Genomic DNA, 27,685 nt, shown 5'->3' with positions numbered 1-27,685 from the left:
TGTGTGTGTGTGTGTGTGTGTGTGTGTGTGTGTGTGTGTGTGTATGTGTGTGTGTGTGTGTGTGTGTGTGGGTGTGCGTGTGTGTGTGTGTGCATTCCATTAATTCTGCCACTGAAGCTCGACGCACTCCTTCACAAAACACACACAGCAAGAGTTCGATGTAACAATAAAACAGTTTCCTATTCCGTGAAGTTCCTGTGAATTCTGACACAAAGGCAGCAGGAATAGGTGGAGTGATAGATTCTGATTGATATCCAGTGGGGAGCAGAGAAAGGAGGAGGAGGAGGAAGAGAGGAGGAGGAGGAGGAGAGGGGGAAGTGAAAGGTGCATGGAGGGAGAATGAGAGGAAGGGGGAAAACTGAAGCTGTACAGAACAGAAAATGGATTTCTCAAACTATCGTTTTAATGACAGAAACTTGTGATTATGTTTGTGAAAAAGGAGGAATAAAAACTAAATTCAAAAGGTGGAGATGTGGAAAATGTGCAGGAAGAAGTGGGAAAGCACGAGGAGCAAAGCTGACTGATGGAAGAGCTGATGAACAAAACCTGTTTATCTGAGCTATTCTGGAGCCAAACACTGAGATGGGAACGCTGCAGAATATAGACCATATACTTTCCTGTAACTTTCAGGGAACATACTGGGTACTTTGAAGAATGAGGCTGTGTTCTGTGACTTATAAGTGATTTATATTGAGGAACTATTCTAGAACTTGACCAATAAAATGAGGAAAAAAACAGCCTGATAATTTTTCTATACAAACTGGAAGTTAAGAGAATTTGAGGGTAAAGACTGTAAAGTTATTGAAAGCAGCACCGGGTTAGTAACTTCTAAGTTCTGGGAAAGTGTTGATGAGTAAAAACAAAATCTTTTAATTTATGAAAACTAACTTCTACGTTCTGGGAAAGCAACCTGCTCCAAAATGCTTCTAGTAAATTCAAACAAACCTCAAAGTTCTGGAATGGTAATCTCTAAGTTTTAGGAAAGAAATCATCAAGTTCAAGCAAACTGACCTCAGGATTCTGACAAAGTAACTTGTAAGTCTTAAAAAGTAACTACCAAGTTCTGAGAAAGTAACGTCTACGGTTTAGAAAAGTAACGTCCACGGTCTGGTAAAGTACCCTCCATGTTGTGGGAAACTAACTTCTGAGTTTTAGCAAAGTATCTTATAAGTTCTGGTAAAATATCCTACAATTTCTAGGAAAGTGAGTTAGCAAACTAATCAAGATTAAGCAAACTGACCTCTAGGTTCTGGGAAAGTAACTTCTAAGTTTTAGGAAAGTAACTTATAAGTTAAAGTATCTTGTAATTTCTAGGAAGGTGACTTATATATCCAGTCTAATTTAATCTAATTGCATACTATAAGATTTAATTTGTCTGGTAATGTTTTACCTGATAACATTTTATGACGTGAACTTCTCTGAATTTCTTTAAGCCATAGAACAAAATTCATGCTTTTCATGAAAAGTCTGACAACTCAACTCAGCATTTTCACTCCAAGGTCAAGTTTGTTCCCAGAACTCTTCCCTTTGCCTCCCAAACCATTTGTGGTCTTCCTGGGCAAGATTTCAAGGCGCAGTCATGGGGAGAAGGTTGTCTGCTTTGGGAATGTCGGAGTCTGTTTGCTTTTTGCAGATGTTGTGGTTCTGCTGCCGCTTTCAAGCCGCAACTTTAGCAAGAGTTGGACTGTTACACAGCTGAGCATGAAGTGGTGAGCATGAAAGTTCACCTCTCTAAATCTGAGATCATGGCTTTCCTCTGGGAAAAGGCGGAGTGCTTCGTGAAGGCTGAGAATGAATCTCTGAGTATTGTCCCTAAATGATGGCAGCAAAGAGCATAAAATGCAAAGATGACTGGATTTGTCTGGAGCCCTGCAGTGACAGATCTGGTATTTTGAGGTGAAGAAGGAGCCGAACTAAAAGGTGGATTTTCTGGTCCAGCTAATATCCAGCTCTGACCTTTGACAGACAGAATGAGATCCTGGTACAAGAAGTTGCCTCTTCTGCAGAAAGACTAAACTCTGGGAGTATTTGGTGCCACTGTAGAGAAGGAACCCCATAGAAACGACAGACGGGACACAACCGTTGAGGTTTAATCTCTTCTTCTTTTGTCCTTGCCCGTTTTCTGGTTGATACTTTGAGGAAAACTCACTAGCTAGTGTTGCAAAGACTTTAAAAAAAGAAAGAAAGGTTTAGATGGAATCATCAGGGTTGTTTTGATTTTTGGGGTTTTTCTGGGTTTGTATTTTTGACCTTCTTTGTTTTCCATTTCCTTTGTTTTCTGTCTTACCTTAGGTCAGTGTATTCTACATTGTTGAGATATTTGTTGACGTTAGAAGGCCCTCAATTAAGGAAAGAGTGGAATTTAGTCAAGTTATTTGCGTTTAGGGACATTTTTATAACATTTTATTTGGAATATATAATCAAAAGGTAACTTCAGATTATTTTAAATGTTAGTTTCAAAACATCCCAAGCTGGACGAGCTCTGGGAGAAATTCTTAATATTTAGTGAAGTACATCTTGTACAAGATTACAATTTATTTCATTTAAAATACTACATAAAGTTCACCACTCAAAGTCCCAACTGTGTGAAATTTACCCACAAGTGTTGGATCAGTGTGAGAGATGTAGCCACTTCATGAAACCTAAACCACAAGATTTTGTAGATTTTTAAATATTCAGTTTTTCTTTAATTGCCAGATTGACATAAAACCCTTTCTTAACAATTTTTGGTTTTCCAGTTCGTGTACTAACATTAGCACAGTGTATAAGGTACAACGTGTGTCCCTTCTAATCAGGCACACACATTTTACGCCTTTGGAAATTCTCTGAGAAATCTTCAACTTCTTCTGGTTTCAAGATGTTTTGTCATTTCTAAAGCTAGAGAATGAAGATCTGATAACTGTGCATCAGGACCAGGCAGAAGAGGAGCACATTTCAGACAAAAACTGAAATTTTAAAGTACAAAAAAAGGGACATTTCAGAAAAAGTTGGAAAATTTGCTAGAAAAAAAAAGTGAAGTTTTGAGAATAATCTCACAATCACAAAAAAAAAGTAATATTAAGTTTTTGTGATAAAAAGAAACAGAACTTTGAGTGTCAGAAGGCGAAAACTGTCGACATTTCAAACTCATAAAATTTCCAAAAGCTGAAACTTTTGACTTATAAAACTGGTTTTTCATTAAATTTTTCTAGCAAATTTTCAACTTTTCAAACTGAAATTTGTTTTTGTAGAAAATGTCTGAAATTAATCTCAGAATAGTTGAGTTTTCTGACTTCAAAGTTTCTGAGAGTTTGAGCAGAAATTGACTCCTTTTCTCCATTTTCCATGGCCATAATACCCCTTTTCAGAAAACTGGAGATAATTTGGAAAACCTGATCAGGTTTGGAGCTTTTTAATATGTGGATGTTCATGTGTTTGTTGTTTTAGCCATTGTAAATTCTGCTGAAGAACATGATAAAGTATGAGCCAATATGTACTCAAAGAAGAAAAAGGAGAAATAGAGAAGAAAATTGGATTACAGTGAATTGTAATCAATATTGCATGTTTCCTTTTTCTGTAAATAAATACATTTCACAAGAAAAAAAAATTAATGATACAAAACCATGATTAGGAACCTGCAGAAGTATCAGATAGAAGTGAGACCCAGAGTGAAATGTTGAAATTTTGAGTTTAAGACACCGGAACAGCAGCATTATCCCGTTTCCAGACACGTGTCCAATCAGAGTGTGTGTGTGTGTGTAGTGTGTGTGAAGGCTGGAGTAATGAGGTGGAGACGGTTGTCCATTACTTCCTGAGATGATGGGCTCCTCACAGCAGCGCTCCCACAGCTGGAGAAGACGAGGAGGAGAACATTCACGTCGTGTATGTTTGTGTCGGAGCATCTTTAACTCCCACTTCATCCGCTACGATGACAGTAATAACAATAATGATCTTACTTATGGTACACGTTTAAAAGAAGGAGATGGATTTTTTTTTCCTCTCTCTTATGGAAAACAATTGGAGGTTTATGGGAAAAAGAAACTTAACTGTTGAGAAATGTTAGAGGAAAGATTCATTTGTTTAATGCTCAACACAGATTTGATAAAATGTGGTAAATCAAATTTAACAAGATCTTTATGTTCTTCCATATTCAGATTCAACACAGATAATTAACTATTACAACTTAGCTCACGCTCAGTCAGACTGGATGGAGAGTTTTCTCACAGATTCTCAGCTAGATTTAGTTCTGGACTTTAACTAGGCCACCAACACATGAACCTGCATTCAAGTAAGCCATCCATTGTAGTTTGTACAAGCATTTTCCTGCAACAGCTGCTGTGGTGCATTATTTCATGGTCCAACGCTTTAAGGAGAGCGTTTCAATCTTATTGGTTGAACCCAAACGTCTGACATTGTGTCACATTAAAGCAATGACAAACATGATGACTGTGGTTTTTATGGTTCTAAATGGTCTCAAACCGAAATGAAATTGTTTTTTGGTTTGTCTTGAGTCATAGCTGCAAATTCATACAGTGAAACATACTATACAAAGAAATGTGACCAACATGACTACATATTCATGACGTGAAGAACTATGAAACAAGACCTGATCAACTTTGACATGTGAGAAAAAGAAGGCTGCACAGTGGTGCAGTAGGTAGAGCTGTTGCCTTGCAGCAAGAAGGTTCTGGGTTCGATTCCCGGCCTGTGGTCTTTCTGCATGGAGTTTGCATGTTCTCCCTGTGCATGCGTGGGTTTTCTCCAGGTACTCCGGTTTCCTCCCACAGTCCAAAAACATGACTGTCAGGTTAATTGGCCTCTCCAAATTGCCCCTAGGTGTGAGTGTGTGTGTGTGCATGGTTGTTTGTCCTGTATGTCTCTGTTGCCCTGCGACAGACTGGCGACCTGTCCAGGGTGACCCCGCCTCTCGCCCAGAACGTTAGCTGGAGAGGCACCAGCACCCCCTGACCCCAGAGGGACAAGGGTGTAAGAAAATGGATGGATAGAAAAAAAGGAACATTTCTGCATTTACATCTGGAACAAAAATATTTAGTTCCAATCATTTTTTTTTACATTGTTCTAACACATTTTCAATTTTTATGACTTTATATTTTCAAATATTTCATGTGAATCATGTTTTTGCACTATTAAACATCCCAAGTCCACATGTAGATGTGTTTTTTTTCTTGTGACTCACATTCAATTTGTGTACCATATTTAATGTTTTTTCTTTAATAATCTCTAAATAAAACTCGTCTTATGATTTATGTGCTTCTCATTACGTGTCCTCTGCTCACTGAGGTTGTCGAAGAAACGTTTCTATGCATTTTAAAACCCTCCAAATATTTCCTAAACATGACTAATAGCTTAAATATTTATTAGTTAAATAGTTTGACTACAGTAGACGGTAAAAGACTCATGAAGTTCAGCTTTCACGGCGGTGGGGGTAAAAAAGCTGGACTGTGTCGCCCTCTAGAGTTTAAAACGTGTAAAGACAAGATGTACAGGATTTGGCAGGTAGGGAAACTTTTCAGGTACGAAAAAGTTTTAATATTACAACCGAGCGACCAACAGAACAAGACGGATAAATAGAAAACTAAAAGTACTAGTTCCATTGACTGATTATTTCATTTAAAACATGAGAAAATGTCAAGTGAAATCTACCAGCACAACTAGCACCTTATATTAATTATTGACTTAAAACAAGATTCCATATCTTGTTGAAAAGTTACTTGCAAGTTAGTTTTCTTATAGTGTACTAGGATATTTACACAATAAACAAAATTACTGAGTAAGATGCAGTTTTTGGCGCATAAAGCTAAAAAGCAGTAAACTGATCACCAGGAAGGCCAGCTCTGATTGGATGCTCCCTACATTCAGTTCAGGTGGTGGGAGACAGAACAACTCTGGTTAAAACCTCATAATCTCCTACTTCTTGCATGAAGCCGTTGCTGAATTGGAGAGCTCCCTCAGTGACAAATTGCTGCATCCTAGATGCACAAAAGAGCGTCAACGCAGATCCTTCCCCTCAGCAGCTGTTACTTTATGAGCTTCTCTTCTCTCAAACGGTTTCTATACCCCACATGCACTTTCACTTCCTGGTCTGAATGGAACATGCATTCCATTCAGACGGACAGTCTTTGAATCTGAATAATAGTTCTCGTAATTACATTTTCTAAATTCTCTTCCTACATACATTTGGCTAAACTGTAAGTTCTTTGTTAGTATTTTTACCTTTACCTAAATATGCATATTTCAATTTCCTTGTTACTTTGCTGCTGATGCACCTGAATGTTCCCACAGACACTAAAGGACGTTTCTGTCTTATTCTCACAGATACAGATACACAGTGACGTTAATTCAAACATGCCCCTTTCAATTAGGGATATAATTACACAGAACCAACACCGACAAAGAGGAACAATTTGGGTTTTCCAGACATAATCCTAAACTCGTAAATTTAATTTTATGCATAAAGCAGAAAAACTGAATTTTGTTTCCATCTCGTGGAAATGATTTTAGCCCATTAAAGGCTAAAATGACTAAACAAATAAAAGGATTTTATTCATTCATGAGTTTCTGCTGGAACATCTCTTACCTTTCAGTGAAAGAATAAAATGAACGAAGTTTAATAGCTGAAAAACTGCCTGTTATATAAATATGATTTTTGATGTTTCAACTAAAGATAAAAAAAGTTCTCACTAAATACTGAAGCATTTCAAAGGTTTTCCAAATGTTTGATCCTTCAAACCACAAACCTCAACACAGCTGCAATGAAAGAAAACCAGACTCAATATTTACATCTAAAAGAAAAAAATGACAAGATTTAATTAGTATCAGAAATACGGAACAAACAGGCCTTTCAGAAAGAAATACGCTCAACACTTATACTTAATGTCTGCAGTTTGGTGCGTTCGAGTCCATGGGATCTAAAGTCTCTGTCCACAATGCAGTAAGAAAAGGATGAACATTTACATATTTAACTGAATTTTATAAACAAAAATATGCAGCATATCAAAAATTAAATCCTACACAATAAATCATGAAAAACTTTTTTTTTTTTTTTTTCGCTGAATAATGTTTAAACTTTTGTACTTTGTCACAAAGAGCAACGTTGCTCTTTGTGTTGCTGCTGATGTTACCGCCACAAAGAAAAAGTTACATTTGCTCCTTAAATATGAAACTTCATCAGAAAAAGAAATGGCAGAAAATTGGAAATAAAGCTGGACTATTTGCAGCAAGAGCAAGTTTTAACTTCTTGCTGCAAGTCAGAGGTTAAAAGCCGGAAACAATAAAAAGAAAACCGCATCAAAACATGAAAATATGCATCACTTAAATTTACTGTTATTATTTTAATAAGAAACACAAACAGGGGATTCCTCTGGAAACTTCCTGCTCTGAAGTCATCTGAAATACTAAAACGCTTTGTGTTGCAGCGTCGGCCTTCAGTGTCTCGGTCCACCCAGTCGCAGATGGGGACCAACTGTAAAAACGTAAAAATAATTGTTTACTCAGAAATCATCGTAAAACTAATCCTGCAATTAGTTTGTCTAAAAAGATCTCAAATGAAGAGATTTACCTGGTGTTGACAGAAGAGGAGGACGAGAACCCTTCAAGGATGGAGGAGCCGCCCTGGGCCTGGACCGGAGGCCCGGGTAGAGCGGAGGAGCGTGGTGGAGCAGCGGCCCTCGGGACAAACCAGGAGCTCCGTATGGATCCAGAGAGGACGGGGGAACCCGGGAACCCAGGGGTCCTAAAGACATCCCAGGAGGAGTCCGATGCAAAGACAGGAGCGGAGGAGGTTTGGTTTTGGGGAAAGAGCCTGAGAAGGAAATTATTTCAGGACACAAAGATGAAAAATGCCAGTGTGTCTCCAAAGCACCGCTGCAGTGTTGGTAACTAGGCATGGGCTGGTATGATACTACCAATTATGATTACAGTGTTATTTCACGTTTCTTTAGCATGCTTTGATGCGAATGCTAACTAAATGTTAGCTGAATTGTGAGCTGATCTTCAGCCTTTCACATGACCTGTTGCTGCCAGAGCCACTGCTGTTCTAAAAAACATTTAGGATAGATGTGAATTTAACTGGAGTTTCAAATCTCCACAATCTCTACAGTCAGCCAACTTTAATTCTCTGGAAACTGCTTTTAGACCACAGGTGATGTGGAAATGTCATTCCCCTCTAGCAAACGCATTCATACTTAATTTTCAGCATATAACACAATTAAGCTCTACTGAAAGTTTGCATCTAATTGCTTCAATCATGTTATTGTTTAGATCCAGAAATCTTGCGCATGCACACAACACAGGAGGGCAAAAAAACCTAAAAGACCTTTTCTACTTGCCATCTGCAGCTGAGCTGCTGCGTTAGAACAATCCAATTAACAAAATTAAACCTGGAGGTGTAGATATTCAGTTCAGTGCTCTACAGCAAAGGGAAAAATAATGCAGAAAAAAACTCTTTTTTTTTCCCCCTCACTATGTCGGCTATTGAAATTTAATAGCAAAACAGTGAGTCCGTTTTGCTTTCATATATTACGTGTACATTTAAAACTTACGTCGACAACCTGACAACTAAAACCAATGGTGGTCATCGTTTTTTGCCCTCCAGTGGGGAGCTGGGAGGGCGAGATCTTGCATGTGTGATGTCATGCTTCAACGTTTCTACACCACAGGAACAGAACAGAATATTTTTATGGTTTTGAAACTAACCTTTTCATACCACAGTATACTTTGAAACCAGCCCATGCCCATTGGTAACTGCTTGTAGATTCACTAAAATAGGATGTAGCTGCTTGCAGTCCTGACCTGGTGTCGGCAGCAGACCTACAGATACAGGTGGAGAGTGGTCCCCAAGAGATCCTACTGAGGCAGACTGAGGCGATGGGCCGGGAGGAGTAGGAAGCAGAGGAGGGGGTTTCCCCAATCCTGGGGGTATCATGTTCCCTTTATCATCCTCATCACCTAAGGCCAGAGCTAAAAAAGAAAAAAACCCGTAAACTGCAGCCATTTGTTCAGACTGCATGAGCCCCAATCAGTCGCCAGTGCAAATAGTCTCACCTTGCAAATGGTCCTGTCGAGAAGCGACGTACTCAGAGATGGATTCCAGCTCCTCCAAATACAGATGCACCCCGTCGGCTAGCAGCGAGAGGAGATGTCGGATTTCGGAGGGAACCGTGTGCCGTGCAATTTTTTCTCGATCCAGAAAGTCGTCCAGCAGCTGCGATGCCTGCGCTGCGATGTCTGCAGGATCCCTTGGCGAACTCTCCTTGAGGAGTCCGCGACTGTACTCGGCTTGGACAAAGTCCAGAGCCTGGTCTTTAGGCATGTTACGGTGGACTGGGAGGAAAACGGGAGCGTTAAAACCGAGCTGGAAGAAGATTCAACTTAGAGTGAAGAAAAGGTTTTTCATTGTTCTTCTCCATCATAATCAGATGGATTTTATTTTTTATTGTTTATTCAGCAAATTTTGCGTTTAAAACATTGAGGCTTAAGGAGGTAATGGGTAGCAGTGTGGAGCTTATGCAATCGCAATAACATTTCCTTACAAATTTATTTCTGTTGAAGTTTTGCTTTGTTCATGATCCAGAACTTTTCAACTGTGCATTTAACAGTTTAGTCTTATGCTGTAAAGGGCAAATGACTCATTTATTCACTCAATTTTGGTGAATTAGCTGGACTGTCTACTCATCAAAAATCACCTGAAATGTTGTGCATTGTGCATTTGTATTGGCTTATGTGGCTGTTGATTATTTAACCAGTGAAATTTGAAGACAAAAGTCTCTTTTTTTTTTTAAGAGTAAGGACTTAAATGATTGGGACACATGCTGAACAATAAAAGGCATCTTTTGTGTAAATGACAAAACTTGTTTATTCTTTTTGTTTTTCATCTTTTTTGTATAATAATGTTTTCTTTGGATTAAATTATCGATTTCCCCTAAATGGTTGTAAGGAAAATTCATGTGTGGGTTAAGCAGCAGCATGTGTTGCACCCATGTAAAACTTGGAAATTCAGATTTAATTCAATACCGCTTCATTTATTGCAAAAGAAAATTAAATGTAGCTCTAACCGTTACTGTGTGACAGCTAACAAATGTGTTTTCCTTACAATTATGGCAGCACTTGAAATATATTTCCTAGATTTATAGCCATTTTTTTAATTACAAAAGGGAAAAAAACAAAAATCCTTACTTTGTGGCAAGTTTAGGTTGAATTCATTTGGCTTCTCATCTTACCTAAAATGTTATTTTATGACAGTTTTCTATTTGTATGCAGATTTGTGGTGCATGAAGCACGTAAATGAAAGTCAGGTTTAGATTTTGTGAAAACTAGATGAAAATAAGGAGTTTCCCCTTCAACTTGAGTTGTGTTGCAGTTAATTGGGTCATTTGTTCTGTTGGTTAAACCAAACTTTTTCTGACAGGCGCTTTCAACAAAATCTATAAAATATACCGTAAATGTTTGTCATAAAATATCAGGTAATTTCTCTGATTTCGCTCTCTGATCTTTAGATCTTTCCTTAGAGTTTCAACTGGATAAAAGTCAGGAGATGGACTTGGTCATTCTCGTTCGTTCTTTTTCAGAAACCAATAAAAAATGTTTATTGCTGTGTGTTTGGCCCCTTCGTCTTGCTTGGAAATTCATTTTCAGGCTCTTACCAAGAGTTTCTTAATGCATTTCTCTCCGTTTCTTCAGGAATATGAAGTGTGCCAGAATGTTTTTGGGAGGTGTGATGTGTCGTCATGTTTATAATGACTTCTAGTGAGTTCAGTTTTGGTCTAATCTCAGACCATACTCTACGAGTATTTCACTAACTTTTCCAAATCTTCTGCTGTGAATTTTAAACAAGCTTTATTTTCATGAGTGGAGTCTTGCGCAGTGAGTGAGCACATAGATTGTTGCGTTGGCGTGAATTGCACGTTGTTGGCAACAAGTAATGTGATAAATTTCATCACTTTATTACTTCCCAGACATTCTTTCCTTCAAGTGTTTGAAACTGATTTTCCTGTAAGAACCACATGGGTAATGACACAAAGTTGATTACTTTGGTTATTACTGTCATTTGATGTAAATTTTAATGTGAATATAAATATTCCAAATAGTTAGATGTGCATATTTTATAACTGACCAAGTATTGCATCTGAGCTGGTCTTTGTGATTGTGGGAATGCAAATTTTGATCCTACCATTAGATATAGTGCATTGTGAGGATGGAAACGTAGGTTGATTTCCAAGAAGATTGTCATCACAATAAGCACAAGTTGAAATTCAAACTACTTTTTAAAAAATTATTTAAAAATGATTGTGCCCTAGTGAGAATCGATGATGCATCTCCGTTTTATGAAATGCAAATAATGCGATCTCGATTTCACAAAGCACAGGTGGTGATTGATTTACAAAATGCTTCTCAACTGGATGGACTATAGCAGGGGTGTCCAAAGTCGGTCCTCGATTGCCGGCATCCTGCATGTTTTAGTTCTCTCTCTGGTTTTACACACCTGCATCAAATGATGGCTCATTAGAAGGCCTAGGCAGAACATTGACTTGATGAGAAGGTTGCTACAGCCTTCTCATCAAGGGTTCGGCATCCTGCCGGCCCTCGAGGACCGACTTTGGACACCCCTGGACTATAGTATATATTTTTGCTATGGAAAGTTGTCCCAACTGGTCTGTCATTGTCATTTACTTATTGTCGCAACTGACTACTTAATTAGGCCATCTCACCCTTCACAAGTCAACCACTAATGTCGGCCAAGGCAATGTTTAAAATCCCAACTACAGTTTTTACTAAAGTGAAACTGACAGTCAGAGTCAGCAGTGCTGCCTGGTGACCTCAGCTCTGCTCCGATTACTTCCAATCTGGCCACCTGAGTCTTTCCACACGTCAAAATGAAACAGGACAATTGCACAAAAGGCCAGGGTTATAATTAGCCGATAATTCCTCTCAAAACGTGACGGTTTTAACCAAGTCAACTAATGTCAGCTTAAGCCAAAAAGAACAAACGACCCATCTTTATAATCATGATACAAGTTTAGTTTTTTCTAAGCTTCAGAGTTTGCATTTGGTGTTTTGTTACGGTGTTTATTTCAGAGGCTATTTTCTTAAAAGTTTAGTGCTCATGGTGTGTATTTGCTTCAACAGAACTCAATTTTAGTACCCGTTTAAAAGATAAGACGAATAGGAAAACTTTATGTAACTTATGTCAATGTGTTAAGAGCAAAATGCATTTTTTTGTTTAAGTGGACAGAGTTTTAAAGAACTGAGGGTTGGAACGTACATGTTCTGGGGAGGGCTTGAAGGATTACGAGGGGTACGGACTTACTTTTGAGGGACTCTGAGAATATGATAACAGTGCAGGAGGACAGAGCTACGTTTTTCTGCTCCACCAGTATACATAACGGGGAGCCGTCTGCTCGGACGTCCTGCAGGGCCCGGGTCAGGCCCGATTCCACTTGAAGGTACAGCATTTCCACTGACAGGCCACGCTCCTGCAAGCACTGGCTTAGCGATTTGGGGTAATCCCTTTGAGAGGAAGAGAAACACTTTGTTAACTAGACTTTTCTGGGTTGACTTAACTAGATGGCAAATAAAATAACTCTATCTTCACCTCAGAAATGGTTATTTCTTCAGTTAAAATATATATTTTTAGAAACAAAACTTATTTCTCGAGTTTCAGTTGATAATGTCTTTTTCAGATATGAAATGTGCAAGAACTCTTTTTAAAGTTCATCTGTAGATTGGTGTGATAATGGAAACGAACGTAATCTACTGGCCACTTTATTAGGAACTTCTTCAGTTTCATAACTTACCACAAACACTGAATTAGCTAAATTATCAGCCAACTTATTTGCACTTTCAGCAGAAAGTCTGAATGTTATATGCAAGAACTCCATGCATCTAGAAATATTGAAGGCAACTTGCTTGATAACTTTAAATATGAACCAATTTCACAGTGTGACTACTTTCAGATAACAGGAAACTGAAGCTTCAGTACAATAAAATTGAACAACAGATTGGATGAATGTCACCTTTTCCAACAAGTCTTGATTTATTGGAGAAGGTCTAAACATGAAAATATGGATTGTCCTGGCTTGTTTTGGTCTAGACTACGGACAACCGTATTGGATATTTTATTGGGTTCAATCTGGATCGCTTGGTACCAACTGAGCATCATTTAAAATGTGAAGCTTCTCTGAATAATATCGTTGGTCCTGTCCACCACTTTATGACTACTGTCCATCGATCCTCTGATGATTACGTCCATCAGTCACCTGATGGAAACTGAGCAGAACATCTTTGGATTGTGGCGAAACTCAAAACTCTCATGAAGTGTAAACAAGATAACTGCAGAAAATTAATGATGCCATCATCTCAAAAAGAACAAAATATCTAAAGAATATCAAAAGCTTATTGAATCTTTAACAGAATTAGAAGAATTCTGAAGGCAGACCAACACTAGAAAGGTGCAATAAAGTGACCAGTGATTTAACCTGAAGACAGTCCTGTTTTTAACCCTTTTCCTCATGTATATATCAAAAAGCAAGACATCTAAGGTGTCTTTTGTATCTTCTGACCTACAGCCATTGTTCTGATAGAGTATCTGGCTGAAAACTCCATTCAGCCAATGTGTTGTTGCATCTGGTCTAGACACACCGGCTCTGTGGAAATCAAATTATCTGAACCAAATCATGTCCGAGTTGGACTCTTACTGGTTTGGGTTTGACTTTTTCAGTGAGTGTATTTTAAGCAAACAAGAAGCCTTATCGGCCAACTTATTTGCACTTTCAGCAGAAAGTGTGAATGTTGTATGCAAAATAAAAGCTGAAAGGTAAACATTAAATATTCCCCCTCTTCCATAGAAATGTTTCAAGTGTAAAAACAGCCGTTTTGATGTTTCTCCCGTCAGATGGACAAAAATGTCTGAATGTAAAGATTTAGGCTGCCTATTGCATTTGTTGTGGTGTGTAATTGACTATTTGTCTTCACATAAGCTTACGTTTAAATCAATTTTCCAACCTGGCAAAGAAAAGTTTGTTTTTATGGTGTAGTGACACGCAACCCATTTTTAAACTGTCCCTGTTTTCATCATGAAGGAAAACTTACCTGTCCGACAACAGCAGCCAACAAAGAGGATTAACTTTTAATGTGAAATGTTTGGTGATCATTCTGGGTGGATTTATATGTGTGTGTGTTTGTGTGTATGACTGAATAAAAGGAAAAACAAATCAGTTTATCTAAAAAAAAAAAAGTTTACGTTAGTGAGAATACATGCTGGAACTGTACTAAAACGAGTACCAATCATTTTCATACAGTCATGGCCAAAAGTTTTGAGAATGACACAAATATTATATTTTCACATGATCTGCTGTCCTCTGGTTTTCATGTGTGTATGTCAGATGTTTTCATCACATACAGAAATACAATTGCAATCATATTATGAGTAACAAAAGCTTTTATTGACAGAATGAGTTAATGCARCAAGTCAATATTTGCAGTGTTGACYCCTCTTCTTCAGGAYCTCTGCRATTCTCCCTGGCATGCTCTCMATCAACTTCTGGACCAAATCCTGACTGATAGCCGTCCATTCTTCACAATCAATGCTTGCATTTTGTCAGAATTCCTAGGTTTTTGTTTGTCCACCCGTGCCTTGATGATTGATCACAAGTTTTCAATGGGATTAAGATCTGGGGAGTTTCCAGGCCATGGACCCAAAATCTCTGTTTTGTTCCCTGAGTCAGTTAGTTATCACCTTTGCTTTATGGCAAGGTGCTGCATCATGCTGGAAAAGGCTTTGTTCATCACCAAACTGCTCTTGGACGGTTGGGAGAAGTTGCTCTCGGAGGACATTCTGGTACCAKTCTTTATTCATGGCTGTGTTTTTAGGCCAGACTGTGASAGAGCCGACTCCCTTGGCTGAGAAGCAACGYCACACATGAATGGTTTCAGGATGCTTTACAGTTGGCATGAGACAAGACTGGTGGTAGCGCTCACCTCGTCTTCTCCCAACAAGCTGTTTTCCAGATGTCCCAAACAATCGGAAAGGGGATTCATCAGAGAAAATGATTTTACCCCAGTCCTCAGCAGTCCACTCCCTGTACCTTTTGCAGAATATCAGTCTGTCCCTGATGTTTTTCCTGGAGAGAAGTGGCTTCTTTGCTGCCCTCCTTGAGACCAGACCTTGCTAAAAGAATCTCCGCCTCACCAGATGCACTCACACCTGCCTACTGCCATTCCTGAGCAAGCTCTGCACTGCTGGTAGCCCGATCCCACAGCTGAAACACTTTTAAGAGACGGTCCTGGCGCTTGCTGGTATTTCTTGGGCGCCCTGGAGCCTTTTTGGCAACAATGGAACCTCTCTCCTTGAAGTTCTTGATGCCATAGATTGTTGACTGAGGTGCAATCTTTCTAGCTGCTCTTCCCTGATAGGCCATTTTTGTGCAGTGCAATGATGACTGCACATGTTTCTTTAGAGATAACCATGGTTCACAGAAGAGAAACAATGATGCCAAGCACCAGCCTCTTTTTAAAGTGTCCAGTGGTGTCATTCTTACTTAATCMTGACAGATTGACCTCCAGCCCTGTCCTCATCAACACCCACACCTGTGTTAATGGAGCAATCACTGAAACGATGTTAGCTGGTCCTTTTAAAGCTGCAATGAAGTTGAAATGTGTTTTGGGGGATAAAGTTCATTTTCTAGGCAAATATTGAGTTTGCAATTAATTGCTGTTAAGCTGATCACTCTTTATAACATTCTGGAGAATATGCAAATTGACATTATAAAAACTGAAGCAGTAGACTTTGTAAAAATTAACATTTGAATCATTGTCAAAACTTTTGGCCATGACTGTAGTGAACCATCAAGATATTACAGCAACATGTGTGTTAACATATCTGGCATCGATGTAGAAGACTGCATATTGTTTTATGTTCCAAAATCAGTGGTAATTGTTATTAGTCTGAAAAAACTGTAGTTTTTCATCTGAGGATGCCTAAAAGATGTAATAGTTTGTGTTTTTAATATGAACATCTGCTGCTCCACGTTGTGTTGAAAGAAAAAAAAAACCTTCATGTTTGGCTTCAGTCTGAAAGAAGTGGAGTCAGAAAGTGTAACTAGATGCAACATGTAGCTCAAATGTTTCAAATCCGGGCCTTTGTGTGTTTTATGTTCTTGAATGATTTGTGCCAAGTTTCCTTACCTGTTGCATCATCTATATTTTTCTTTTTCATTTGAAAATGGTGTAATTTAATGCAAAAATGTGTGATTATATGGGTTCACTTCAAACCAAGCTGCCATCACATTGGCTTCAAGTATCTATTATAAGGTTAGTCTTATTTACTGGAGCAGTCAAGAACTAGCACAGATGCATTAGATATTTGCTGAATAATGACACAAATAGTGAAATTATTCACCATTATACCCAATAGGGTATAGATGCTCTATTGGTAGCGGTTTAAAAAGAAACATAAGAAATTCAAATAAATTCTCAGCCAACAGCAGATCTGGAAAAGTGTTTCAATTAGTCAGAACACATCCTGAAACTGCAATAAAACGATAAATTTCCATTAGTGGATGCTAAATATCCTAAGCAGAACATCCAAATCTAAACTCGGCTGAACTCTTCAGTTGAACAACTGCTAGAGGAAAACTCACAGGAACTTGTTGGTGACTGACAGGACCACGCAGTCGGCTGGCTTTCTCTCCTCCTGGACCTGCTTGTAGAACTTCTGGTACAGAGCTTTACGTCTGTCCGCCGGAGTGACGACCTCGGTTTTGACTGGCGGGTTCAAGACTTCAAGAAATTTGGGAAGGGGTAGCGGGATAGGTGGAGGAGAGTGCACATTCAGATGATGGGAGTAATTTAAGTGACCTGGGGTAGTAATTTTATATTAAAAACAAAAGATTCTGCATGATGAAAATGAAAATCTCACCACTTGGCTGAGGTTTGTATGCCTCAAACTTGACACTAGTGGAGTAACCTTGAAGCTGTTCCAGTTCTTCATAACTAGAAATGGAGCAAAACAAGCTTCAATGTGCAGAATTTCATTTAGTTTTTCTGGGTGGTTATATTATACAGATTTCTGTGCACTGAAAACATAAAGCCCTGTTTAAAAACTGGAGAGGTAGGTACAGTAACGCAAGCAAAGGTAGCAGGAATTTTCACATCGTTTCCTCTTATGTATATGCAAAGTATCTTCTAAATGTTTGCACAGTTGACCTCCTGAAATGTGTACATTTGTTAAAGCTGACCTATAAAACAGAAAAACCCCAACAGGTGGCGACACAACTGATGCAGTAAAAACCACAACAGCCAACAGTGGAGTACAGTATTCAGAGTGACAGCAATCAGATAAGACTTATCCACTTCCTTCTATCTTAGAGTAACTCGTAAACATAAACACACTACGCACAACAGTAGAAACTGAAAACTTGACACCAAATAAAAACAAAAGTGTAATATTTTTAGGAACTAATTTGTGAGAAAAACAGAACCAGATCTGACCTTAAAAAATAAGAAAAAAAAAAGACAATTTAAACAGCCCAACACTGAAAATCCTGCTGAAAAACAAAATTCAGACAGACAGAAGCTGAACTGTAGCTTTTACACATGTGGTAGTTGTCATGTTCTTGTTGCATTGGTCCAACTTGCAATTTGAAGTTTGTAGCAATCATTCCTCACCACCCTATTGGTATCTGATAAATGTGCTGAAAGTGATGCACCAATTCCACATTTAATACTTTATGCTGTTGCTCTGTTTGCATAATGTAGATGCAATACTATACTGTAACAACAATCTTCTGTCTAGATGTGTGTCACTGTGGATATCCATAGATATCCGCAATACATGTGAAAAATTTCTGATAAGAATTTTGATTCATGACAATAAATTACTAGAAAATTTCTTAAGAAATGTAAAAAAAAATGTGTGCGATTCAGAGAACAAATCAGAGTTTCTAATGCAGAGTTGGATCCAGATGGCCTTGGTTTCAGTGTCAAATCCTAAAAAATAAATATGTTGATCTACAGAACCTCTGATTCAGTTCTCCGAACCACAAAGTGAGGAAGGAACCTCTTAAATCTCTGCAGTGCCAAGTGGAGAACATTATTACATCTGTGTTTATAATACCTGCCATAACTGCTCCAAGCTGCAGATCTATTTGTCTGTTAAATGTGATTCACAGTTGAATCATTAGTTTCTCCAAATCAGAATTTTTTTGTTCCTTAAAGTTTTAAAACCAATAATTCAACTTAAGTTTTGATTCATAAACTGATGTAAAATTCAGGCCTTTTGATCAAAGCCATGATGTGAAAGATTTCCAACCTAAAGATGAGGTTCTGTTTTTGTCCAGCAGATGGCATCATAAGAGGAAGTCTCAGAAAAAACTGCAGAAACACACAATGTGAATCTAAACAGGCTGCAATGCACCTGATGAGATGAGAATCTGGATAATGGAGACTTTCCAGAAATGAATGAAAAAGCTTCCCCGTTTCCTTCTGAAGACAAACTAAGTTCATATTTTTCTTCTACATAACACTGTACGGAGCCCTCCAGGGGACATGGGGAATTGTTTTTCTTTTGCGTTGCCTCGCAATAATCTGCTGATCAGTTCATGCGGCATAATTGAATACTGTAAGCCTTTCTTACAGTGGCTGCCGTACTTTCTGCTTTAATACAAGGTTATGTAAGGTTTTTCCATGGACTATTTATGAGTTATCACGGGGTAATAAGTCATCTGATTGTGTCTCTGTTGTGTTCGTGTATGAATGGTTAAAAAGGCTGCTTTCAGTGCCGTTCCATCTTAGCCTTAACAGACAGAAACATGCAGTAAATAAATCGATTTTCAGTTTTCTGCACCAAAGAGTTAATAATAATAAATGTGTTTTCACTGAGGCTCTATAAGAGCCATATGAATTAAATAAGTAATTATTGATTATTGAAAGCAGCAGCTTTGACACCTGGATGGTGGTTATGTTGATGTGGGCGGGACGTCATCAAGTATGAATGGGAAGGTTACTGGCTGCTGGCTCTGTGTGCATGAGGAAGCGGGTGAGCGGGGTGGTCAGTCCTCGCAAAGTTTGCAGCATGATAATCAAAATTAAATAAATCAATAATTGTGACAGAAGAGGAGGTTTGGAGTTGATTGATACACGGACAGATGAGATTCCCCGAGTTAACCCAGTGCGGCCCTCTACGTTTTATAATAATAAAACGTGTTTATTATTATCAACGCTTTCGCGCAAAAAACTGATTGAAAATAAATTTATTTACTGCAGGTTTATGTCCGTTAAGGCTAAGATGGAACAGCACTGAAAGCAGCTCTTTAAACCATTCAGACGAACACAACAGAGACACAATCAGATGACTTATTACCTCGTGATAATAACTCAATAGTCCATGGAAAAACCTTATGAGCTTGTATTAAAGCAGAAAGTACGGCGGCCACCGAAAGAAAGGCTTACAGTATTCAATATGCCGCATGAACTGATCAGCAGATTATTACGAGGGAACACAAAAGAAAAAAAATTGCCCATGTCCCCTGGAGGGGTCCGTACAGACTGACACTGGTGAGTGCAGCGGAAAACTGATCTACTGTGTTTCTACTGTCAACATCGGCAGCAAACAGGAAGATTGAAACTTTTCTTCTGGACTCAGATCATCTGAAGAGATGGGTGAAATCTTTAGGACCATTTAAAAACTTTGAATTATTTTAACTTATCCAATCTGTTCCGAGTCCAGACAGGTCTTCTAGCAGAAACCTGTGGTGCGAGAAGAGATGAATCCCTGAACTGTTTAATAATCAATATTTCAATTCAATTTAGTTTATTTCTATAGCGCGAACTCAACAAATTTTTTGTTGAGGAACTTTTATAGAAAGAAAATGGATCCAGCGTTAATATTTTGATTCTAACGGAATTATTAAAATGTTTACTTTTTGATTCCAGTTCAACTGGAATCCCAACGAAAAAGAATAAGTGGTTTCATTTTAATAAAAGAGTTTTAAAATCAACTTAGTGCAATATTTGCAACAAAAATATTCCATGCAAACAAAGTGGACAACAAACCGTTACCTTAACATCACAGTATTCATGATGTTGAATTAAAACAACAACCTAAGTCGTTCACCGTTTATGATTTTATTCTTTCTGCTGATAACCAGGACACAGCTTTTACAAGTTTTCTTTTTTGCTGGATGGATTTTCTGCACCAGGTTAGCCCATCGGTGTGAGCTCAATAACTGTATTAAGTACCAGCAGCATCAAATACTGCTGTGTAAATCAGAGTATGTCTTTTTGACTGACAGGATTTAAAAAAAGAATCCTGTCATAATCCATTTTAAAATGACAATTATAACCTACATTATGACATCAAACATCAAGCAGATGACTATATGTAACATTTTCTCTTAAGTTAAGGTTTTATACTAGAGAATGCCTTCTTTAAAATATCAGATTTATTATCATTTACAGACTCTAAAATATATACCTATAACATAGTATTAATAGTTCCATACAATTCTTATGGCATTTTGCTTATTAAATAAGTCAAAAAAAGTTGTAAAATATTACAAAACTGGTAACAGAGTTTCACAGCCGCTGTTGTAGTTTGTTAATTAAACAGTTGGATATATTAAAAAAAGACTCAATTTATGTTTCACAAACAAGCTCCAGGTGGAACTCTTTTACTTTTCAAATACATATTTATTCAACTAAGTAAAAGAATAAGTACACTGAAATAATAAGAGGGGGGTCAATTTATAATAACACTATAAAGTACAAATTCAACCCTGCACTCACAGAGAAAACAAATGGTCTAAAAAGTATAGTTTCCAGTAAAAGCTGCACCCTACCGCCTCTCTCATGTGTTTAAGCCGTTGTGTTAGCTGCCGTTAGCCGCGTTTACCTGTCCAGAGCATCCTTTAGCTCCTCGGTTCTTTCTTCTCTACTCGGGTACGGAGCCGCTCTCCGGAACAGCCGCAGCTGCTGAGCACTGCAACACAACAAGAACCCTTTTAACGTCGACATCCATGGCAACTTGAACATATAAGTTCGCACCCGCTGCGGAAACAAGCACTTGTAATTGGGCAAAGTTGTTGTTCGAGGCTTCCGTGCAGGCTAGCTGCTAACGCTAAAGAAGCTAACCTTCCGTTTGGACTGCCGGACGGTCTCCGCACACCTGCGGCTGGTTTCGCCCAATTCGACATTTTACTAAAACTGAAACTGCAACTCGACTAAAAACGACACATTTGATCTGACGAATCAGATAAAAATGCCCCTCACGACGTCCCTCACGGCTGTGTATAGCGTGAACACTCCAGTGGAAATGAGGTTTTAAAAAGGGGAGGAGCGCCGCGCTGATGAGCCCATTTTAGGCAACTACCGCCACCTAGAGGTTTGTACTGTACTTACAAGTCATAGTCTTAATTTGAGTCTTAAAAACCAGAATTTGCTCATAACTTTATATTTCATAATGTTTTATATTAAATCAGATATCATGATTAGGTACTCATTATTTGAGTCCCCTTTTTTAACAAATACTTGTTTTACTCTTATTTGAGTCATTTTCTACCCACTCCTTTGTAAGAGTAGCATTACTTCAATATATTTTTATTCAAGTGAAAGATAGCCATCTGAAAAATTACTCAAGTAACAATGAAGAAGTATTAGGTAAAAGGCTGCACTGAGAACCTACTGTCTAATTTTAATACATATCTGAAAAGAATGTAGTCATTCAGACAAATACAATATGTGCAAGTTCTAATAAAAAGTTAATAAAAATAAATCACCTCAATACAAAATAAATTCAGACAGAAGAGACACTCATTCCCAAATCTACTTTTTCCATAACATTTAACTTTTTGAAGTAAGTAATGTTTAGTGGCAGAGCAAAATACTTCCAGAGATAATGTCTGTGACTTACTGTATATTCACTTGACCTCCAAATGGCACGACAGGCTCAGAAGATCTAAAATAACACTAGATCAATGAAGCCTGTTTACAAACCAGACATCCCACCAGACTACTGTACAGTGAAAGTAAAAATTAAGTTGCAGTAAAACTACTTCTTGAAGTACATTGACTTGAGAAAGTAAATGGTAAAAGTTACTTCTCACTCATGGAAAAGCTAAAGTACTTTTTGACACATAATCATAAAAACGCTTAAGCTTTGTGTATGATTCAATTTAGCTGCTCATTATTTTAATTTTTATTAGTTCACATAAGGTTACATTTTAGTGAACAAAGAAACGCAATACTTTTCTGTCATTGGAAAAAATTGTAAACAGGTAATAAGAAAAGACAAAATTTACGCTTTACACTAAATAATAATGATGAGTCTGATGAAAACATGTACAAGATATACACAATGACATGATAAACATTGTGAAAATATAATTATAAAAAATATTAAGATAAAGCTCAATATTTGCATAGGTATACCTGCAACATGTTAAAGTAACATGTTCTCTACAGCTTGCATAAAAATAACTATAAGAGGACAAAATATAAAAAATACTAAACTGATATATCTTTGTTGCAAGTATGTACACCCTTTAACCAGTAATTTATTAAAGCACACTTGGATTCAGTTTCAGCATTAAGTCTTTTTTGTTAGAAATCTGTCACCATCCTAAATCTTGACAATATTTGTCAAAAGTTTCAAAAGTTCTCCGAGTTTCTCAGATGTCTTTAGAATCAGCTACAGATTTTTTTATCAGATTTATCTTGGCTATTAAAATTTTATTAATGTCACAAAGTCATTATTTTGTTGATGTGGATGTAAGTTTAGACTCACTGTGATTTTGAAACACAAAACCTGTCTTCAGCTTCATCTTTCTATCAGACACTGATTGGCATTAAGAGCTGTTCATAATTTTTATCAACACGTTGCTAAAAAAAAGAAAGTCCAGTTTGACATGAAGAAGAGTAACCTCAGAGCATGATGCTGTCTGCAGTGATGCAAATACGGCTAAAAAACTGCAAACCCTTGAAAGTAGTTGATCTCCACAAGGCTGGCTTAACCATTTGGCAATAATATATATATTTTTTTTATAGACTCAAACATTTAGGAGTGACAAACAAGTGAAGACTGCAAAAATCTATATGGGGAAAAATCCTTTTTCATGGCGTCATGTATTGGAACGACCAGGTGATTGACTGAGAACAGTTGCATTTACCTCGTCTGTTCAGGTAACACTTTAGTGCCCATGAGGGGAGAACTACCAGGCCAAGCCAGTTTAACCTTTCATTCACTTTTGTGGCTCTGTCTGGTTTAGTTGGCTTCAACTGTGTTCATTTCAACCCCCATGTCCCTCTAAACTTTTTACAAACTGCACCTGAATGGCAAGACGATCAATGTCTCTGAAAAGTTGTGTGAAGGCTTTCAATTCACTTTCCTCATGGCGGATGTTCAATGCTCTGTCTGCTTACAGCCTCACAATTCACAGTTAGTTCAGATAGGGCTTACACTGAGCCTGGTTCTGGTTTTGTGGCATCTTTCTTTTTATTAAAACTGAGTTATTCCTTCTCCATAGTTGTCTCAAGTTTGTTCGGAATGAGTCACCCAAGTTATAATGTTAATCTGCTGGTTTCCTAATTGGCTATTTTTTGTATTTGTAAGCCAGAATCGTCTTTTTTGGAATTAGACTTTGGTTCCAAGCACTCACATGATTGAGTACTCAAGTCAAGTCAAATTTATTTGTATAGCACATTTCAGCAAGTGCTTTACACCATAAAAATATTATATAGTAATCAAGTATGAAACAAGCAATAAACATTACATTTTGTCAAATGCCATCCTCAAAATTATCAAGTAAATATACATCAAATACACCAATTGATGTTCATATTATTATTGATCAAAGGCAGCTGTAAACAGGTGGGGATTTAACCTTAATTCAAAGGAACTCAGTGTTTCAGCAGCCTTGCAGTTTTATGGAACTTTGATACAATGACAACAGTATTTTGGTGCCAAACCACACAATCACTTATAAACTAACAAAAGTAGTTTAAAGTTTATTCTCTCAACATTTTGGTAGACATGTCAAGACGCTCCTGCAGAAATCAATTCGATTAAATATAAACGAATGGAAGAGTTTTTCAAAATATTGTTTGGACATAGAACTTTAATTGTGGATATGTTTTTCAGGTGATAAAAGGCCAACTTTGTAACTGTCTTTATGTGTTTTGACCTACGAAAAACTGTTTAGAATAAAAAAAATAATAACGCTAAATACCCTAGTTTTCTTCGGTTGTGTTAAATACTTATATTATTTGTTTCAGGTGTCTGTCCACAGCGGGTAACTCGTGCACGTCTCCGCCTGGTAGCGGGAGCGCGCCGAGCGGTGACAGACGCCATTTTATTTTGAAAATCAAACTAAACTGGAGGCGCTGCAACCCTTCCATTTCATCAAGTTTGTTGTGGGGAAACTAGAAGGAATGACGATCTGAATTACTTTACTGGAAGCACGGTGAGACTGAGAATGTATTTAGCAAATAACAATCCACAGGATTACATTCAAAGAAAAAACAGAGATTTAAGTAGGGGGGGATGTCCGTTTTACACCAACATGAGGGAGGGGGAGTCTAATTCCTGAAAACAGCTGTCATTTTCTTTAGGTAAAAAGTAGCTTACTCTTCAGTTAGAAGAGTTTCTCGTTGACGGAAATATGATAGCCACTTTGTGTTTTGTTGGTGGTATCCGAAAGCCACCGGTACGTTTGGCTGAATGAAGGTTTACAGACTGGTTTAAGAAATCAACGTTTGTAGCTACGTTAGCATATTCAGAGATTAGTTGGAGCCGAGGAAGGCAAGCTAATGAGGCTAATGCTACCGTTGGCAAACTATATCTCGTAAAACTAATGTCCAATATTCAAACTAAACATTAAATGTGACTTTGGAAATCCTTACAACTCATAATGTAGCTGATTGATTTAAAACCATTAAAATGGAAATATTTTTTTCCGTTCACATTTATATGAAACATGCTCGTGCTGCTAACGTTAGCTTCTCGCAAATGCTAAATTGGTGATTTTTAGCTTAGGAAAAATTGGAAACACATTTCATTTGCTCATTCCTAAGTTGAAACGTAAACATAAAACATATTTTTTACCAGGTCATGGATTAATGGACAGGGAGTTATGTTTTATTGGCTTTAAATCTATCAAATATGGGAGCTAGGTTCTTAACGGTGTTTACCAGCGTCATGGTGGTGTTAGCCGAACTACACACCTAGGTTTCCTCAGTAGTTGCTGAATGTGGTCGCTGAAGAGTAAAAGGTTTTCCAAAATTAGTGAAATGATTTTATATTAATAACATTGGTGGACGTTTCGGGGCTGCTTTGAACGCTCTGCTTTATTAATTTCATTTTTGTTAGCTTCTTAGATTTGCTAACTTTCATTAGCAAGTTCTTTGTCCGGAGAGCGACTTCTGTTATTTTTGTATCTGCTCGCTTGAATGCGTGGAAAGGGCGACACTAAGGTGGCATTAGTTGTTTTTTTTATCTTAGTTTTTTTTGTAAATTATTATTATTTTGTTTTAGCGGATGTGTGCTACCTTTGGATCAGTCAGCTGTCAAATGGAAACTTTAGACTGGTTCAATTTGAACTTTAAGTGAGTGATCAGTGAAGTTATTCTGTCTGTGGAAAAAACTGAGTGAATTCAATCTATTTTTATGGCACTTGGACTACCTTTAATATGGCCCCCTTGGCCAATTCCACGTTTAAAAATACAATTTGTGACCAGGGAAACATTTATTCGTATGGCCCGTTAACGATCCAGTATAGATTTTATTTGTTTGAAGATATAGAATAGTGCCAAAAACACAGAAACACTGCTTCTGTGTTTCTATAAACAAATTAAAGTTATGTGTACAGCTGGTGTCTTAAGTTTTTATTTTTATTCAGTGTAGAATAATATATATTTTATGTTGCTGGTCATTTCTGCACTTTGATGTGTATTTATTCACTTGTACTATCTTTTTCTCTCTTTTTTGGAAAAAGAGGAGCCCGTCAACTTCTTTTCGATCATGCTTAAATTCATCCACGTGTAAACTAATAGTTTCATATATTTTTCAGCAATATATTCTCTTGTATTCATTATGGAAATATAGTAATGTGATTTGCTCATAGTTATTTTGGTTTGATCAGGAACCATTGTATTTCATGACAGTCACTGGCCCAAACAAAGATTAGAACCACAAGCCATGGATTTATGGCGTATTATAAAATTATGGAGTTTGAACTCAATTAAACTAGAGGGATATTATTTTTTTAAAACTTGAATACAGTTAATATTTTTTGAGTCATTTTCATTTTTTTGCAAGCAAAATAGTAAATCTAACTTATGTAGAGTAGCATATTTACATTAATTTGGTCACTTCTGAGAAAATACAAAACTAAGCACAGAATTTCACTTTTAGCTCTCTATTTAAACCTGTAAATTTATAATGCATTTACATTATATGTGTTACAGTTAAACTTTAGAAACTTGTGTCAGTTGCTGATTTTAAATTTGAAAGAAGCAGACATGTTACACATACTGTTTTTATGTCAGTGCCACTGTGGGGTAGATTATATGGGTGTTTGATTTAAAAATCTCAACTATTACAGTATTAATCTGAGAATTTTGATTTAATCTAACTGGTAGCTATTGTGAAATAATCACATTTCTTCTTGACCGTTGCTCTTGTTCAAAAAGAGGAGTCAACATGCCAGTCTGAATCGGCTAAATAAGTTTAACTTTTATTCAAAGTTACATCCGTCCATAAAGTGTGAAATAACCCTAAATAAGTTATTAGGTGTTATCACTATAATATAATTATTTGTTATAGTCTTATTGCAGAAAACTGCAGATTTTATTTGTGTGACTGAAACTCTTTTCTTTCCTCCTCACACACTTGGGAGTTGGGATTGGTGCAGTTAACTTAAAATCTATCGTAGTTACTCTTATTCACATAATTTGGAGTAACATTACATTTCTTTTAAACCATAACTGCAATCTAAGAGTGATACTATCTGGGTTTCCCTGTTTCAGCAGACATAATTTATGTAAATATCTTTTTTTGTTGGACAGCACATTGTAAATACACATAACTGACCACCACTGTAAATAGAAAATGACTTAACATGAACAAAACATAATTGAATGTAATCCCAGAACATTTATTGTACTTCTTGAATAATCTTTTCTTGTCTTTAAAATTATTTGCTCACATAAAAATATTAATACAAAAACAAAAAGTCTGTTTCCTAATGATTTATAAAAACTGTTCTTCCGTTACAGATGCTGTCCATGGTTTTAAACTGAAGGATTCTACCTGCTAGCACTGGGAGCCACCGATCGGAGCACACATTTGGAAGACAACATTTGTCGCACCTTTTGGGGGGGGGGAGCAGAAGTAACCTATCACTGAAGTGACTAAAGGGGAATAATGGTGATTTTGCGCCGTGCTCGGCTGCCTGCTTCCGCCCCAACCAGCAATGAATCTTGACTCGCTCTCGCTGGCTTTGTCTCAAATCAGCTATCTGGTGGACAATTTAACGAAGAAAAACTACCGAGCCAGCCAGCAAGAAATACAGCATGTAAGTAGGAGCAACATCCACTGCATTTAGTCTGTATTAGTTTCCCGGATCTGCTTGTGAGTTGGCGTAAACTGTCAAAATATACAGAAAATCTGACATTTAATTGAAGTGTTCATAGTTGTGTT

General features: G+C 37.4%; 2 protein-coding genes across 9 annotated transcripts in view; one reads left to right on the top strand and one right to left on the bottom strand.

Annotated features, from left to right (window-relative positions):
* Window positions 1-6,776: 6,776 nt before the first annotated feature.
* On the bottom strand, window positions 6,777-21,331 carry LOC103466730 (nuclear receptor coactivator 5). 2 transcript variants are annotated; one of them, XM_008412527.2, is made up of 9 exons: window positions 21,124-21,331; window positions 20,885-20,971; window positions 16,913-16,986; window positions 16,635-16,773; window positions 12,305-12,504; window positions 9,043-9,321; window positions 8,791-8,958; window positions 7,559-7,732; window positions 6,777-7,462 (listed from the first exon to the last, which is right to left on the bottom strand). In XM_008412527.2, the coding sequence occupies exons 1-9, from the start codon at window positions 21,183-21,185 to the stop codon at window positions 7,425-7,427; spliced, it is 1,221 nt and encodes a 406-aa protein (XP_008410749.1). In that variant the 5' UTR covers window positions 21,186-21,331; the 3' UTR covers window positions 6,777-7,424. The 2 variants fall into 2 exon arrangements, with proteins under 2 accessions (XP_008410749.1, XP_008410748.1); XM_008412526.2 differs by having other exon boundaries at window positions 7,559-7,801; window positions 21,124-21,330.
* A 2,992-nt stretch (window positions 21,332-24,323) lies between these two features.
* Window positions 24,324-27,685, top strand: part of cnot1 (CCR4-NOT transcription complex, subunit 1) — a 28,543-nt gene continuing 25,181 nt past the window's right edge. For 6 of the 7 annotated variants that reach the window (XM_017305287.1, XM_017305286.1, XM_008412522.2 and 3 more), the window contains exons 1-2: window positions 24,324-24,449; window positions 27,262-27,560. In XM_017305287.1, the coding sequence (XP_017160776.1) occupies window positions 27,459-27,560 (102 nt within the window). In that variant the 5' untranslated portion in view covers window positions 24,324-24,449; window positions 27,262-27,458. The remainder of the gene's footprint in view (window positions 24,450-27,261; window positions 27,561-27,685) is intronic. The other variant, XM_008412525.2, reaches the window with a different exon arrangement.

This window comes from Poecilia reticulata, linkage group LG6 (assembly GCF_000633615.1).
Source record: "Poecilia reticulata strain Guanapo linkage group LG6, Guppy_female_1.0+MT, whole genome shotgun sequence".
NCBI lineage: Eukaryota > Metazoa > Chordata > Actinopteri > Cyprinodontiformes > Poeciliidae > Poecilia > Poecilia reticulata.
The sequence above is the reverse complement of the archived record's forward strand: the minus strand, read 5'-3'. Positions and strand labels throughout refer to the sequence as shown.